Consider the following 19,329-nt stretch of genomic DNA (forward strand, 5'->3'; position numbering starts at 1 on the left):
TTTAAGTAATATCTGAGATGTTGAAGGAGGTGACTAAATGAAACAAGTACGAGATATCAGTAGATCAGATAAGAAAAGAAAAACTTAAAATAAATTTCAATACTAAGCCGTTTGACCTATAAGTGACGGTCACCACTTTCTATCAAGTGGGCTATCAGCTTGTTTGCCATTCTATGTTGCATAAAAAAGCTTGTGTAATATACATTTCAGACCAGCTTGTCTTATTTCAGCTATGCTTTGATAATGTTAATAATTCAATCATTTTACTTCTACTATTTTTCGTTTCAAGTACTAAAATGGATAAAAATCATTGAGTACAGTTACCATAAAAAAAAAAAAACCGATATTTGAGAGCCGAACGAAACATGATTTTGATGTTAAAATAACATAATAAATACTTAAGAATGTTACAATATCTTTTGCACTTTATGGTAGGATTTAAGACGGACAAATTTTAAGCTTCTTTTATTTTGGATATGAACGAAAGCACAGAATTGGGTGTGTCATTTTGGAATTTGTTTTCATGGTAAACCTATCGGGTATTTTATTATGTAGTTCTAGAATACAGCACAAAATTGTCATCATTAATATCCACTCCAAGGACATGTGGCGAATATTAATGGCCTTCTTCAATATAATTATTATACATTTCCTATTAACATCATATATAAATGTTTAATATGTAAATATATGTATATCCGAGTATGATATAGGTCAGAAAAAATTGCTATTTTGATAAAAAATACAATGGTTTGGATCTAATAAACACTTAGATCCAAACCATTGTATTTTTTATTACATAATAAATGTGAATGTTTGTGAGTATGGTTGTTTGTCACTCGTTTACACAAAAAATACTGAGTGCATTTAAATATAATTTGGTACACGGATAAGTTATATTATACTAACTCGAAACATTTATTAATTTATTCATTAAAAATAATTATAACATTATAACAGCAAAAGCCAAATCAATGTTATAAGTCTAGTGTGCTAACATACAAAGTTATAATAAATGTATTTAACCCGACTCTAGATATTTCTGAGCCGCTTCTATATACATAGGAAACTTTATACAAATGAAACACGCAGGAAAAGCCGCCGCGTACAGTTAATTTAAAAATAAACATAAAAAAAAACTGTAAGTACATGTATGATTATTTTTAACAGTACCGGTAATAGATGCCAAAATGTACGTAAATGTGATTATTTGCATATATCTAATTTTTTCCCATGTGTGTCGTCACCTAAGGTTGTCACAGTGTGAACGTTGCTTATGTCCATTTTATGGCACGCGCGTTGTCTGATTAGTATATTTAGTATTATAGTGGCGGCCAGACGGCCTCCTTTAAAATCTAGTATTATTAAAATAATAATTATTACGATAGTTAATAAAACTCCAACTGTATTATACATTATTATTATTATAAATAATTTAAATAAAAAAAATGACTGTGATTAATGTAGCAAAAGTGCAAGGTGATATATATAAACAAATTGAAAAATTTGGTCGTTACCAATTGTTCCAATATTTTTTGATATGCATACCTTTATTCATGGTGTCTATGGCTCATGTTAATTATGTGTTTGTTGCTGAAGAAGTTGATTATAGGTGAGAAGATTTTTTTTTTTTTAATTTAGCAATGTGATGTCAAGCAAAAAATAGTTTATCACATCGTAGGGTGCTATATAGTTACTCAAGTATTTTAAGTTTATGTATTTCTAGCAGTAGCCTGCAGCTTTGCTCGCGTAAATAAATATTTAAAGTATCCTATGTATAAACATATAATCTACCCGTGTACCAAATTTTATCCAGATTTGTTCAGCCGCTTAAATCTGATTGAGTAACAAACAACTAAAGATCTTTAAAAACTTTCACATTTATAATATTACTGACTTTAGCTCGTAGGTTTGTTGACATCATCATCATCATATCAGCTTTTAACTGTCCACTGCTGAACATAAGCGGGGGAACATATCTAGGAAGGTTGGGTGGTTTTGCCAGTTGTTTCCACGCTTGGCAGGCGTACTGGCAACCGCAATTAGGCTTTGGAGATGTTTTAAGAGGGATGCTGTTGCGTATCTCTCGCCCTCTCTTAGTCGCCTCTTAGTGTCAACCCACGGGAAAGGATGGGGTGGCCTATTCTATGCCGGGATCACACGAGTGTGTCGACATGAAACAATATAATTATAAAGTATTCTATTTATTGCTTTCGGATATAACTTACCTGTGTACCAAATTTTATTCAAATTCGATCAACCATTTAAGCGTGATTGAGTAACGAATATTCATCCACACGTCCTGATAAACTTTCGCATTTAAAATAGTAATAAGATTAATGGAATAGTAGGATTGGTATAATAGTGTGTGTACATACAAACATTATCAATAATACAACGTATTCACCATAAAATAGTGGACGGCTCGTGTTCATTGCATTGTGCAACCTAGTCGAAACGACGCGTGAATACATTAACCCTCCTAAGAATTATTTCACATATTACACATCGTCAGCGGGTTCTAAACTAAGCAGAGTTTGTATTGCGAGTAGCTACTAGATAAAAATACTTTTTTTTTTTAAATACATATACACGCATAATTATCCACAAATGTTTGTATTTTGCGAAGCTCGAACCTGCAATTAACGCATGAAATAGTATGATTAGACGAGCCAAACACAAATTAAATTTAAATAAAACCATAGAACAATTTGAATTATAATCACACACACACATACACACACTCGCGTACGACGTATCCTTACTACGTACTTGCTTACTAGTATAATTAAATTGTAATTAGAATTAAGAGAAATTGATAAGAGGTTTCCGACTTAAAACGTTTCGATATTTCATCTAGAATTGATTACCTGCCCTTACCTTTGTTCATGTTTATGCAATAATAATATTATGTAGGTACTACGTACAAATTCATACTTTAGCAACAATTTCGTCATTTACCAACATGGAGTGATCATTCCGATATTGACGATTATTGGTTCAGCTGTGTGTGGTTTATGATCGTGGACCTAATCCAGAGCTTGTGTTTGTTTTAGTAATCTATCTGGCTAGATTTAGGCAGTTGAATTCGGATTCGGTTTTGATAATCATTCAACTCCCAATTCGATCTCCTGGTTTTGTATAGAGACGTTGCGTCTCTTTGCTTTTTTATCGCATCAAAGGAAGTGCAGAGGAATTATTTGGAATAATATCAGCTGCTGACTTTCATAACCGAAGAACCTGTTACAAGCTATAGTTTTATTACATCTAAATAAGTGGCGGTCTTACATCGTATGAAACCAACTTTGAGCAGCAGTATTTTCGAACAGATACGTCCTTGTAACCATCAAAAAAGGGGGGGGGAAGGGATTGTTAGCAATGTTAGACGCCCCATTGCTAGCAATATGCCCTTTTACGTCGACCTCCACGTGGTTCCCCCTGGAAACCATCGGAAACAATTCTTGTTGAATTCGTCACGATGGGCTAACTGACCTGCTTCATCCTCACCTATCATCCTTCACTGGTGCCCCACCGGTGTATACCGATAGTGCAGGTGGGGTTACCATTCCATTATCACCCATTAAAAAAAACTTTCAAAGAAGAGCATATTCCTTCTTAAAAGGCTGGCAATGCATATTTATTTGATGTATTGGGTACCTATGAGCGGTGGTAATCATTTACCATTGGATAAACCGCATGCTCGTTTGTACCTACGTTATAAACGAAACTGCTGGGTATGGGCCTTGTCATAGAAGGAAATAGTAGAATTATTATCGTACTAGTCAGGCCTTTATTTTTTTGTACCACCGGCGTTTCTAAACAAATAAGACTTGAAGACCTTCAAGAAGAGAATGTATACCTTTTTAAAAGGCCAGCATAGCACAGGCAACTTTTCTGGTATTTTTTGTCTATGGGTTGTCTATGGTCTTTGCCACCCTTTACACACACACACATATATATATATATATATATATATATATATATATATATATATATATATATATATATATATATATATATATATATATATATATGTGTGTGTGTAAAATATATATATATATATATATATATATATATATATATATATATATATATATATATATAGTCCTTAATTTAAATAATTAATTAATTAATTGTAAGTTAAATTAAAGTAAGCTTAATTGTAAATATTTTTCATAACTGAGGATACCTGTAATGTTATTCATGTAATATGCGCTTTTGCACTCTGAAACAACTTTAATGCATCCCTTTTGAAGAATTTCTGCAGTTCCTAGTAATAACATAGGCAGGGAGCTCATTACATACACTGACTGTTAGCGGAAGGAAACTAAAATCATGACAGTGACGAAATTAATTGTAGCAAAAGATAAAGAAAAGTAATTATGTTATTCAAAGTATTTAGTTACCTAAGCATGTACTCGTATACTTTTGTAACAATTGGTTAATTTACATGTATTCTTTTGGCTCATTTCCAAAACGATGTGACTAACGTGACTCTTACATGTCTTTCAGAATGGATCTAATTTTATTTAAAAAGAATATTTTTGACGTATTCTACTCTCAAGTCTGAATCGATATCATGGTTAATTTAATTTTTACTTCATACTGATCATGTCAAAGAAGCTTACAATTTTTTCGTTAGAAAATGAATAACTGTTTACATGTAATTGTGCCTATAGGCATGTTTAACACTATGAATCAGTCACAGTGTAAACGCCGTCTGTCTCCGTTTGGAAAGCCTTAATAGATGTCTTCGTATATAACGAAGGTAACTTAGAAAAACATCAGAGGGAGATATCCTCACATGAGTAATATCTGGTAGTAGCATATAATCCTTCATATGTGCAGTAGCACATATGAAGTTATATCTTAATCTTTGAAGTACAAAGATTAAGATTTCTTGACACAAGAGGTATTATTAACTATTTTATTTTTCCCTTACTATGATATCTTTCAGATCGAACTAATGCATTTATTTCTACTTAAGAATATTATACAGAAGAATCATAAAAACTCTTACATATGTGACCTAACGTAATTTGATTGGATAGGAAGGTAAGGCAGGTCAACCTCTAAATAGCTCCTGGAAATTATTATGGTTAACGTTTCTTAAATTCGTCACAATGAGTTAACTTACTTAACTTCGTACTGTCATTTCATCCTATCATTCCATCTTCATCCAATCAAGAAGAAACTTAATTCGGTTTATACAGTTAATAAGATAATTTGTAATGTAAATGAAAACGAATCGGCAGGTATTTGAACACATGTCGTGCATTTTTGTTTTACCAAAATTAATTCACATTGAACTCACCTCTGCAAACGTCACGCTATTCTGAAAATAGATGTATGTAGGTAGGTATAGGCGGTAAATAGTAACGGTTATTATTTACACTCATAAATCTATATTTAGATGTAAATAAGATTATTTATAGATTATATATATATATATATATATATATAGATATTAGACCAGATGGTCTATTGTATGTAATTATAATACAAAATAAACACTGTATGCAAAATAGTTAATTATTATGTTGATTGATTTTATTATTCAATAAAGTTAAAAAAAAATATACAACTTGAAATGTCTAAGTGACGGATGTGGACTTAGTTTTTTAATGATTAAAGTCTTAAATAGATGGAATGGTGCAATCCATTTACAAGGGCGGGGTGCTAGTGAAGGATGAGTGATGAGGTTGAAGTTAGATGAGTTGGTCTATCGTAGCGAATTCTTTGGGAATTAAATACGATAGTTTCCAGGGAGTACCGCGCGAGGTAATTTATTCATTTAACACTTTATTGCACCAATATTCTAGGAATTGTTGAAGGTTTTTCAATAAGCATAGTGTATTACAAAAGTCAGTTTTATTGCTAAGCAATCTCTTCCAGACAACCTTTGAATAGAAGGAATTAAAGAATGAACGGGTAGGTGGCGCGTTAACATAAAATAAATGTAAAAATAAACATATGTAAATAAGCACAATTGCATTCATACGTAATTAATACGTTTTTCTAAAGAGAACAATAACGTAGTTGTTATGTATTCACGTTTATTTATACAGGTGTAACCTGGATGACAGACAAGCTTATTTCGATGAACTTAACGTAATGTATGTAACGTAACACGTGGAGAATTTTCTAAGCCCATAATGGTTAATATTATTATTATTTTATTTGAAATCTCACACCATAATTGGGGAGTTTCATAGAATTATTTGGAGTTTTTTTTTATGTAAACATATTTGTATACATACTTGATGCATGCCTGATTATCATATCAAGAATTTCTTGAATTAATATTATTAAAGCTGTCTATAAAACATAGTTTTTACAAGACGGACCCATACCACAAGATAGGTATTTAATAACGCCTATTTCACACTTACATATCAATAATTTATATCGATTTAAATTTTAAATTTTGTATGATGAATCTAATTAAGTAAACTATAATAATTTACCTGGGTTATCAGCCGTGAATATAATAAATAAGTAATAATATGAAATAGTAAGAAGTCATACCAAATAAGATGTTCTGCTTCTTCAAAGATATTAGTACATAGAACATTATCAATACATGATTATGTTCTAGGTACGTAAGCTCCAGAAATCCATATTAAGCCCCTTATTTATAAAAACTAAAACTTTTTACAAATCTATTTTAATATTACACTGTATTGTCACTTTTTTTCCAAATTGGGAATTTAATTCAAAAGAAAGAGACAAAACAGTTCTATAGCTAAAATAGGTTTATGAGAATTTTTTTTTATACAACCTAGAATGGCAAACAAGCTGACGGCCCACCTGATGGAAAGTGGTAACCCTCGCCTATAGACATGAGCAGTACCATGGACATAACAGAGTATACTGTTGCGCCCATGATACCCCCCATGCGTTGCCATTCCTGAGGACTCAGATGTTATTCCTCTGTACTCAGTAAATTCACGCCATATCCCACCCTTCAAACCGAAATACAGCTATGCAAACACAACTGCTTCACGGTTGAAACACGAATGGTACCAAAGCAATCGACTTTTGTACAAAGTCTCGATTTGTCGAGTTTCAGTCGAGATTTGACCTTTTTATGAATAAGAGGGTAAGTTTATAGTCGACGATTACCTTTTACTATCAGGTGGACCGTCAGATTATTTGCCATTCTAAATTGCATAAGAATAATAGCAATTGCTATTTCACGGAAGAATATAAAATAAAACTTAATTATCAGAAAACGGACCTTTTAATTTCGTGTGCGTAGAGACAACAAATTAGAAGAATTTAAATCGATGCTCATTGTACGAGTTCTCATTGTTAACAAGCTTTGAACAAGTATTGTCTTGTGTGTGTAGATACAGATGGTCTTATAAAGAAATGATTTTTATTACAATAGCCATAGAGTGTTGCTTAAAAACAAATACAATAGTTAAATAGAAGGATACGTCATGAACAATATTGGTGTTGGAAACTGACATCTAGCTAGTATGTTCAATTTAAGTAGATACAAGTGGTACAATGTGATGTCAATTGTTGTTCAATTTCCTGAATGCTAACTACTTTGAATGCTGAAAAGCTATTAGCTATACCTGGTACTACCATGACATTAATAGATAGGTAATTTATTGCCTCCTCTAAACATAAGAATAAGAATTCTAAATATAAAGATTTATTTTCATGATACCTGGTTGATTTTGGGTGTTTTCTTTAAACATTCAATATCAAAAAATATACACGAACGGTTTGTTTCTGGCAAATCTATTTTATATTATCAAGGTATGATTATGCACAAAGAAAAAGTGTATATATGTGTAAACTTAATCACCCTTCACTGATGCACCACCAGCGTATCCCGTTAGCACAGGCGGGGTTACCATACCATTTTCACCTATTAAAAAAACTTATATATTTATAGGCATATATGTAATTTAAAAGGGAAACTTTTTAAATTAAGAACGTACAAACGAGTCACAAATTCTTACAACTCTAAAATTTGGTAGAAAGTATGCGAAATCATATGACGTCCGAATTACAAATTCCTTCGACTGCAAGATTAATTTGGTAGAAAATTTTAGAGAAATTAAATTAAGTCTTGTATGTCAGATACGAAGTTGGCGTGGGGGGAAGAGATTCTTAGTAATAATAATCTACGGACATATTGTTTGCAATACACCATGTTAAATCAATCTTCACGCAATACCACTTGGCATCGTGATTAATTCTTAATGAACTTCTGTTTCGTTAATAAAAATAATATATACAAAAAATTGGTTAAATTCGTTGCCTTTGTCGTTTAGTAAGCAGGAAGCTTATACAACTAGATTGCAACATATACCTACTTGTCTCTAAAGTACAAATAGTTATTTTAGTCGCTTAAATATTTAATTGCAGCTCTTGTAATTCTAGTTGGGAGAGCCTCAGACTAGTTGGTAGAGTTTCATGTTTTTTATAGAACTTAAAATGGCGAATAAATTTATGGTTCGAACCTTTATGACTAATTCCAAATGAGAGGGGATAAGGGATTGTTAGTAACGGAGACTGAGAATCCCATTGTTAGCAATATACCCAACCAGGTCGACCTCCTCGCAGTTCCCCCTGGAAACTCTCATGGTTAATTCCTGATAAATTCATCACGTTGGGCTAACTGGCCTGTTTTCATTCTCATCTATCACCCTTCACTGGTGCTCCACCAGCGTGCCCCGTTAGCGCAGGCGGGGTTACCATACCATTTTCACCCACCAAAAAAAAAAAAAATTCCAAATAAATTCATCACGATAGGATTTCTTATCCATTATTCTATATTGGAGTCCGCATGATAACATAATTGATTTTTATCCATTATAGAAAAGAATTTCTAACTTAGTTGGCTATTTTTTTTTTTTGTAAATTAAAGTCGTCTAGCAGGTACTATATATACAGAAAATATTCTTAACTGTAGCATATTAATGCAAGTCCAGTCCAGTCCAGTCCAGTCAATAGGTATAATGACCTTTAAATACAGATAATCCAATAATTATATAATTCATTGAAAGTAGCTAAACTGCGTAATGTTATTTCTAGAAATTTTATTACGTCAGATCTTCTTTTTGCATAATTCTATACATACATAATGTAACACGAGATACATACGATGACATCTTTTGCTGACTTAAACTAGTATATTAACGGTACTCCTGACAGCAGTTTTTTTGAATGGGTGATAATGGAATGGTAACCCCACCCGCGCTATCGGTGTACACCGGCGGGGCACCAATGAAGGATGATAGGTGAGGATTAAGTAGGTCAGTTAGCCCATCGTGACGAATTCAACAAGAATTGTTCACGATGGTTTCTAGGGAGAATCACGTGGAAGTCGATCTAATAGGGCATATTGTTAGCAATGGGGCTATCAAATTCTATTACTAAAAATAACTGAATCCGAAACTAGTCATACAACTTACTGGTTAACAGGCAGCAATAAGTATTTCGAATTTTTTACTTTACAATAGTTAAATGCCAGGAGATGTTTATTTTAAACTATTGAACTCCAGCATCATACGGTTTTTTTTTAATAAAATACAGCCCATGTTACTTGTTAATATATTATTAGCTTTCTACAAACGAAATAATTTTTAAAATAGGTTTAATATTTCTTGCGAATAAAAAGATCTGTTATTAGTCTGATATTAGTTTAAAAAAATTCTAATGTGTTTTTTTTTTAATTCTAACATTTCAAAAATTAGGTGTTTCTATTTAAAAGGTATATGATTTATAATTACTGTGTGGTCCCGGTATAGAATGGGCCACCCCCTCCTTTCTCGTGGGTGTCGTAAGAGGCAACTAAAAGAACTTAATGATCGAGGGATGGGCAGCAGCGTCTCTCTTAAAATATTACCAAAACCTAATTGTGGTTGCCAAGCCGCCTGTCAAGTGTGGCAACTACTGGCAAAACCCTCCTGGGGGAGGTCTATGTTAAACATTGGACAGTTAACGGCTGGTATGATTACTTAATATGTACTTTAACTGAACATGGAATGTGCTAATAGAGTATAAAAAACTTCTTTCTAACCTATTGTCAATAGATACAATATAATGTACTACCTATCATTCTTTCAATGGTCACATCTAAACAACAATGTGTCCCGAATGATTATGTAAACATTCGGAACATATCAAAGCCTTTCGCTTACTTTTGCTTTTTAATAGATAATGAAATGATATTCATGTTTGTACTGTCGGTGTATGTTAGCGAGTTGCCAATAAGGGATAATAGTGGAGAGGAAGTGGTGGTGGAGGCAGTCAGTCAACCCCTCGTGGTTTCCAAGAGCAACCGCGTGGAGGTCTATCTGACGTTAATATATTAATAACAATGGTACCGATAGTCCCCGTTTTTAACAGTTCATTCCCCCTTTTGCTGACTGGTCATTCCTTACTGTAGTGCCAGTATGGTGCTTGTTCTTAAACACGTGACAGTCACGGCAGGGCACGAGTTACACAGAGTGTATAGGCAACTGTTGATTGACATGGATTTTTTTCTTTTGTTGCAGATGTAAGGTTCCTGAATGCGAATCACTCGATCCCAGTGTTAAAACACCTCCTTGGTGGCCCGAAAATGTAGACGAGAAATGCTTTCGACCGGTAATAGACCCCGAAGCATTCAACTTAGGGAATCATACATGTTCCAATTCTACATTCGTCGAGTTATTGGAAGAATGTGACGAATGGATTTATGAGAATCACAACTCTATATTTTCCGAGGTAAAGTATTATACATTCTATCAAAAAAAAAGTTTTTAAAAATATTTGAATATAAATTATTTATTCAAATGTAACTTGGCGTACAGAGATAATTTCATTAATCTATACATATAAATAAAATTGGAGTGTCTGTTTGTAATATTGAAATAACCGTTTTTTACTACATGTATATGAATATATATATACGGTACATATATCAAAATAACATTTTTTTATTATTTTTGTCTGTCTGTCTGTTTGTTCCGGCTAATCTCTGAAATGGCTGGACCGATTTTGACAAGACTTTTATTAGCAGATAGCTGATGAAATAAGGAGTAACTTAGGCTATGTTTATTATAGAAAAAATCTTTTATTTTAGAAAAATAAAGTCATGTTGCAGTGTCCAGTACCGCGCGCAGTTTAAAAATAAAATTAAATTATGTAGGTATCATAATAAAAAAAAAACTAAAAAATTAAAGAATCGATATTAATGTAATCTTTGTGTGCAATAAAATATAAATAAATAAAATATTTAATAAATTTCCATGCACATTACAAGTTAGAATTTATTTACAATATATATTTAAAAAAAATGAAATTTTTATTATTGTGAATACCTAAAGAAGGCAAAACCTCTTAAAATAAAAAAAAAAGCCAATGGACGAATATGAAACGGGGACAAAAGTTTTGCTATGTAAAAGAATAATACGTAATTGTCGATGGAATTAATTACTATTTTAACTGTATGCCTAATCTCTAGTAGAATAATTAAATACTTAATCATTGTGTGTAGTTTCTACATTAATTAGATTCTCGATAATTCTCGTATTTCATAGTGCATTCAGCATGAAGCAAGTATGTACGTAGCACGTACCTATGTACGAATTAAAAATTGAGCAAATATTAATAAGTAAAGAAGCGATGTTATTAGCAAATAATTCTTAATTATAACTACATGATTTGCTGCTTAAATAATTATTTATCTAGTTATACGAAAACATTAAAATTTAGTTCCGTCTGTATTGAATAATGTTTACTTACATAAGTACTGTTTTTACAAGAATAATTATCATACTTTTATTTTGATAATTTATGTCTGTGATCCTTTCACTGACCCTTTGATATTCAATTAAACTCAATATCTCCGAGTTGACCCTTTTGACTTTTTAAACATGTATTATATTTACATTAAATTATATCGTTTTCATTTTGTTTTATATTCTAACTCAACAAATTATAAAAAGGACTAGATAGCAACAAAACACTGAAATATAGAAATGGATATATTATGAGCAATTAGACGAAAATCTTCACAACTCAGTATACTCAAACTAGAGTGAAATTAGAAAAGTTTGTTTCTTCAATTAGAATTGAATTGGGACCTCATCTGCGCAAAACTTGAAATGCCTGCCATTACACCATGTACTTGACGAAAGCAATGGCTATAAATATCTATGTATCCACAAACTGTTTTTGAAAGTAGTTTAAAAATCGTAATATGTCTTTAAAAGTATGTATAATATAAAGCATGTATAAAAAAGTATGTATAAAATAAAATGTAAAGCATGTAAAATGTAAATGGTTGACCATTCGTAACCGCAAAGACTTACGTATACTTTGCACACTGTTCTCTATCCTCAATGATCCTTCCTCTCCTACTTATTTGAAAGATAGATTTCAGTATCTCAAAGACTCCCATACCCTTAATCTTCGGTCATCTCATAATCTCCTCCTCATCACCCCGTCACATCATTCCGGATTTATGTCCAATTCTTTTACTGTCACCGCTATCAGCCTTTGGAATAAAATCCCTGTAGATCTACGCAGAGCATCAAGTAAAGATATTTTTAAAAGAAGACTTTTTAATTATTTGTTGAGTCAACAAAACCAGCGCTAGTTACAGGTCACTCAATAGTTATTATATCTCATAATGCTTATCGTTGTTTTAATTTATGTATATATATATATATATATATATATATATATATATATATATATATATATATATATATATATATATATATATATATATATATATATATATATGTATATATTTCATATGTATTAGTTTATCCATATATATTAAAAGTAATGTTTATGTATTATATGTGCATTTCTTATGTGTATTATATTTATATTGTGTATTGCCTTAATGTGTTACTATAATTGTCACATATTTTTCACCACATCTGCCCTTCATACGCTTTCTATTTTTACCCAATGGTTAGCTGGTAGAGAATGCCATATGGCATTAAGCTCGCCATTTGTACAAAATTTTATTGTGCAATAAAGAATAAATAAAATAATTAAATAAAAACGCCTTTCTTAAATCTTCTGTATTTATGAATAATGTATGCTTTTTTTTGATTTGATAGAGTTTATTTTCTTGTTGGTCATTTATAATTTTTCTCACTATTTAAGTCACTTTTCCCTATTATGGATAAAAAAAAACTCTAGATATATTCCACTATTGTGATGCAATCAACAAACTGCAACTGTGTAATTTTTTTTCTAGCTTAATCTAGGCTGCGAATCGTGGAAGGCTACATTAGTAGGCAGTGTACACAACGCAGGAATGATCCTATCCATGCTATTCACTGGTTGGGTCACTGACAAGTAAGTTTTATATTTTATAAACTTGAAACAAACCAGTCTATATATAATACTAATTTGAAAATTTTTATCTCCGACAAATCGAACATATATCTCTCAACGTATCTTATTTCAAGATTAAAATTCGTAATGGAAGGATTAGAAAATATTTTCAGATATGATAGGATCCCTTTAGTAATACTTTTACTAGTTACTTTTGCCAATCTTGATTTCTTGCGCAGACAGTGGACATATTAGAGAATAAGTTTCTAGAAACTATTGCAGTTTACAAATCCTATATTACAAATAAAATAAATTTGGTTAGCTTAAAACCGGTCATTTGACATTAAACAAGGTTTTATATTTATGCATGTAAGACGAGGACAGTGATTGGATTTTGCTGCCGTTATAATGGCTATGTATCCGTTATAATCGTAGGTAAAAGTTTATTATATTATAAGATAAATAATAAACAACATTGGACAAATAAAGCACATCTGGTTTTATGGGAAAAATAGAAAAATATGCGTTTACTTTATGTGAATGCATATACCATTATATCAGCTTTTAATAGTCGACTGCTGACCCTTGGAGGGTTTTGCCAATAGTCGCCACGTTTGGTAGGCGAATTGGCAACCGCAGTTATGCTTTAGCGATGTTTTAAGAGGAACGCTGCTGCTCATACCTCGCCCTACCTGAGTCTCTAGTAGTCTAGTCGTCTCTTACGACACCTACGGGAAAGGGTGGCCTATTCTATGCCGGGGCCACACGGCTAAAATGCATATATATTATATATAAAAAAAACTTAGAATAAACATGGGTAGTACCTACTCAATAATTATAATGACTATGTTGTTTGGGAATCGTACCCCGAAAGGTGAAGTAGTGTGTTTACTGCCACATTACCAAGGTTTCAGAATAAAAGGAATCGTTGATTTATTATAAAAATAAAAAATGTATATTACAGCTACAAATTTTACATTTGGTCCTTCGATATCCTATTTATAGGGGAGGTTTATGTCCAGCAGTGGAAGGATAATGGCTGAATTGAGGTTGATGATATGATTTTTATAGCTATTTGCAAATTGTTTTTATATTAAAAGTAAAAGTGCCCGTAACCGGCGAGCGTGTATGAAAAGATTGATGAATGTAGAGGAAACGAAAGACGTTTTTTTGAATCGAAGCATTTAGCGTTCCATTGTTTCTGCCTACCCAAATGGGAAACAGGCGTGACAGATATGTATGTATGTGTGTTTTTATAACTATTACGCTGTTATTTTTTGTAGTTGTTTTCCACTTATTTTTATTTACTATGCTTTTTTGCCTTCATGACCATACTATTGCATTTAAATGTATAAAAATAATTACCCATACGTACCAATAATATTATGGTGTGTATTTCAGACTCGGAAGAAAACCCACGTTAATAATTTGCTCAGTAGGAGGTTGCATCGGCGCTATTAAAATTTTTATAACAAGTTATTATACGTACCTAGTAGTGGAATTTTTAGAATCTGTCGTTTGTTCTGGACTTTATACGGTGGCTGTTGTATTATGTAAGTCAATTTATTAATTTAAATAAAACTATCAAATAAGTTCTCAGAGGTTATTAAGCTTTATCTACTGCTGCAGTCAAGCATAGTCACTGCGTTATGATTCGTATGATTTTATGTGCCCTATGTGCTATAGCCCTTCACCTTAAAAAACTATACCAGCAGAATGTAAAATCCATCAGGTACCCATTGAAGTTGAAACTGTGTACAAATTACTACAATGCAGATACTGCCACTTTTATATAATAAACAGATTTTGAGAAAAATGTATCTTCAATTTATAGCGAAAGTTCTACAAAATTTGTTGAAAATATAAAAAATAATGTTGCCAAAAGACTCAAGAGCTTAAACTTTGTTAACTCTAACTTGTTATTTTAATTAGTTTAAAATTATACATTATATTTAGTTACGAAAATGTTTTAAAATGGAAACATATATTTAAACTTGATAGATTAGATAGATTGATTAAGAATTAAGTACATAATTGCATTTTATAGTAAAATTTGGAGATAAAGATTATATTTCTGGCCAATAAACATTCTGTATCTTGATATGTTATTTAATTTTCAGTGATAGAGGTTGGCGGGGAATCAAAAAGAGTACTAGCAGGAGTTATATTTTCATATGCAGTATATGTTGGTGAAGTGGCATTCGCTTTTATAGCTATGGGACTAAAGTTTTGGAAACTGATAGTACTAGTCGTCTACACTCCAATGATATTACTTGTATCATACATTATATTATTAAAAGAAAGCACACGATGGCAAATGCTTCGTGGTAAAATGACAGAGGCAAAGGACACGCTCAAAGTAATCAGTAAATCAAATAAATTAAACATTTCCCCCGAAGAAATAGATGCACTGAGTGATGAAGAAATAAGAATGAAATTTAATATAGAGACACAGAAAGAGAAAGAAAACTTTAGAGACATATTAAACTCAAAAGAGATTATGACCCGAATTGGTGTCACATCTATTTGCTTCTTCACATCCAGTTTTCTGTATTACGGCTTGGTGGTACACTCGATTCTTTTGCCAGGAAACAAGTATACAAATTTCATCTTATCTTCGTTGACTTCATTCCCTGGAGATTTATTGGCGTTTTACACCTTTAACAAGTTTGGAAGAAGGATAACATTGCAGAGTGGTTATGCTTTCTCCGCCATATTTCTCATAGCACAAACTTATGCACCAGATTGTAAGTATCCTATAAACTAGAATATTGTTATAAATATTTCTCTTTGTTATTATCATTCTATTAAAAGAGACAAGCAAATTTATAGCTCATTTGATGTGAATAATAATAATGATATCTCGGATTATTTTTTATGCATTGGCTTGAGGACAAAACTCGAGACTCTTAAGACTTGATTAATCATACAAATTAATTGACATCTTTTTTTAATAATAATAGTCTTTATTGAATAACAAATTACACCTTTAAATTACATTGTATGTTACTCATATATACATATTTTAATACACGTAGGTACAACTCTCTTGGGCTTCGAGCATTTATAATAGAAAACATCTCGTTTGTCAAAATGCCTATTGAAAGGAATCTCTTATCAGAATAAAAATTTTGAAATCTATAAGAGATTCTTCATGATTATACATCAAGTACTTGTTCTTTCTACAGCTGACTTATGGGATCCTTTGATTAGAAAATCATTAGCATCATCGGAATTTAACAGAATAAATTATCAACTATTTTTTCTTTTCAGCTATCACTTGGTTGAAGGTTCTATTGTTCCTATTAGGAAAGTTGGGAGTAGTTGTATGTTTCACTGGCATATACACATACAGCTTGGAACTATTTCCGACAAGCGTGAGAGGGTCGCTGGTTGGATGTGGTAACACTGCGGCGAGAATAGGAGCTATGTTAGCACCGCTAACACCATTATTGGTATGATTAACACTCTTGTTTACTCTTAAATTGTTTTAAAATTGTTTAAATAGTAGCTAGGTGTAAATCGAAGTAAATAGATGTGTATGGTATAGTGAGATCATACTTTTCGAACGAAACAAATAATCTTAAACCATTTTGTTTGAATTCGTTGTTAAAGATTTTCCTATTGAAATATGTAATTAACTGACAGATATATTGATTTCCTTGTTGTTAAAAACTATGAATTGGGGAAGTTTTTATTTAAACTATTCCATTTGAGAATAGAATAGGTTATATTGTCATACAATGCACTACCGATGTGACATCATAATTGTGGTTAGACTAAAATCACACTTTTTTTTTTAAATTTTATACATACTATTTGGAACCGTTTCTTTTTAAGTTCCTTAGGCCTGTTTTTGTCTTTGATCTTCTATTTATTGTGATTCTATATATTTTTTCAAAACTTTCTGTCTATTATATATTATTTGTAATGGTAAAGAAGCTGATGTTCCACTTGATAGAAAGTGATAACCGTCGTTTATAGAGACGAACAGGCCTCACTGATATTTTTTTATATCAGGTCTCTTTCTAATAAAATCTATATAATTAGTAACTACAAACTTTTTTTATTATGTTTGTTGTTTTCCATCCATTTTTTATGCAACTTAGAATGGTAAACAAGCCGACTAGCTATCTGATGAAAAGTGGTAACCGTCGCCTATAGACATGAAGAGTACCATAGACGTAACAGATTATATTATTATACTGTGTGATGTGACAAATGGCGACACATGATGCGTTGGTATTCCTGAGTACTAAGGTGTTACGTCTCTGTACTTTGTAATTTCATTGCCATATCACACTTTTCGAACCGAAACACAGTTACGCAGACATGATTACTTTACGGTAGAAACACGAATGGGTCATAGGTGCCCTAGCAGACGACTTTTGTATAAAGTCTCTTTCTGGTAAATTTAATCATGAAGGCAGGCAAAGGTCTAAAATTTCTAACTATTTTTAATTTATATTTTTTTTCAGACGACGGAACTTACGGCTTTACCATCTATTCTGTTCTCGTCAACTGCCGTTGTATCCGCATTACTGCTCACATTTACACCTGAAACCAGGACAATGCCCATGTTTGACACGATCGCACAAATAGATTCGTACAAAAATAAAGTCACTACGCATTTGTGAAGAAAATAGACATAATGAATTTGTTATTCACCATTAGGTAGTTGACATTTACAAAACATTTTTATAAAAATAAGTGATTATATCGGGCCATGTTAAAAATATATACCTATATAAAAGAATGTACAGTAAGAATTTATATTTATGCGACTTAGATTAGTAACATCAGTTAACATAATGAATAATGAATAACTAAAGAAACTGTTAATGATGATGAAAAAAAGCGAGAAGACGTCTGCATTCCAAAGTTGATGAAGTTAAAATATATACAAAGTATGTGAACGAATTACTTACTTTGATGATAAGTGGTTTTTATTTTAAATGTGATACTATTTTGTAATAAGTAATTCTATTGTGAAATAGATATACTTTAAGTATATTATAGAATACATATTATGTATAAGGTAAACTTGTAACTTTCGATAGTATTTAAGAAATAAGTAGGTAGGTGTATTTATGTGTGTGTATTACTTATTACTTATATAAGTACTTATGTGAGTTATTAGCTGTATATAATATAAGAGGTATTAATATAGATACCTAAAATTTATATCGATCTTTGGACTACAGTTTCCATATCATAATAACCATGACGTGCCCGTGAGTAGAATGGATCATTCATTAGTAATTGAAGCTCATAAAATGAATCTTTTATTTCATTGATATTTAATATTAAATTAGGTACGTCTTTCATGTTTATTTGTAGTAAGTGCGATAAATAATTAAATAAGACATTAAATTACTGTAGGTAAATACGATGAATAAATGAGATGTTATATACTTAGTTTTTTTTTTTATTTATTTATCAACCTTATTTAAATATTTTAGTAGATATAGAAATCAATAAGTTTCTGTATCTATTAAAAATATATCTTTTATAACACTTTCTTTGTCATAGCATCATATCCGCCGTTAACTGTTCATTGCTGAACGTCGGTCTCTCGTTTGAAGCGGTAGCTCTCATATGTCAGTAGTTGCCACTCTTAGCAGGTAGATTAACAACCACAGTTTGTTTTTGTTTAATGGATGATAATGGAATGGTAACCTCGCCTGCGCTAACGGTATACGTTGGCGGAGTACCAGTGAGGAATGATAGGTGAGAATGAAAAAGCAGGTCAGTTAACTTATCATTTCGAATTCAGTGCGATGGTTGCCAGGGGAAACCAGGTGGAGGTCGATCTGACAATCTGTTCCCCCCACTGCAGTTAGGTTTTTGATGATGTTATAAGAGGGACACTGCTGTCCATCCCTCGAACATAGTTATAAAAGTTCCCTTAATCGCCTCTTACAGCACGTACTGGAAAGAAAGGTGTGGCCCATTCTATATCTATGCCTTTTGGTTTTTATCAGTTACCACAATATCGCATCTGAAGATTGAAGGATTTTT

The 19,329-nt window shown here is 31.7% G+C and overlaps 1 protein-coding gene across 1 annotated transcript; it reads left to right on the forward strand.

The window, feature by feature from the left end:
• The first annotated feature begins 1,306 nt into the window (after window positions 1-1,306).
• On the forward strand, window positions 1,307-18,726 carry LOC113509658 (organic cation transporter protein-like). Its single transcript, XM_026893041.3, has 7 exons — window positions 1,307-1,612; window positions 10,524-10,734; window positions 13,229-13,329; window positions 14,710-14,861; window positions 15,429-16,055; window positions 16,582-16,763; window positions 17,787-18,726. Exons 1-7 carry the CDS (start codon window positions 1,449-1,451, stop codon window positions 17,943-17,945), a joined length of 1,596 nt encoding a protein of 531 aa, XP_026748842.1. The 5' UTR covers window positions 1,307-1,448; the 3' UTR covers window positions 17,946-18,726.
• The last annotated feature ends 603 nt before the right edge of the window (window positions 18,727-19,329 follow it).

This window comes from Galleria mellonella, unplaced genomic scaffold (genome assembly GCF_026898425.1).
Source record: "Galleria mellonella isolate WM207_F2 unplaced genomic scaffold, CSIRO_AGI_GalMel_v1 utg57, whole genome shotgun sequence".
NCBI lineage: Eukaryota > Metazoa > Arthropoda > Insecta > Lepidoptera > Pyralidae > Galleria > Galleria mellonella.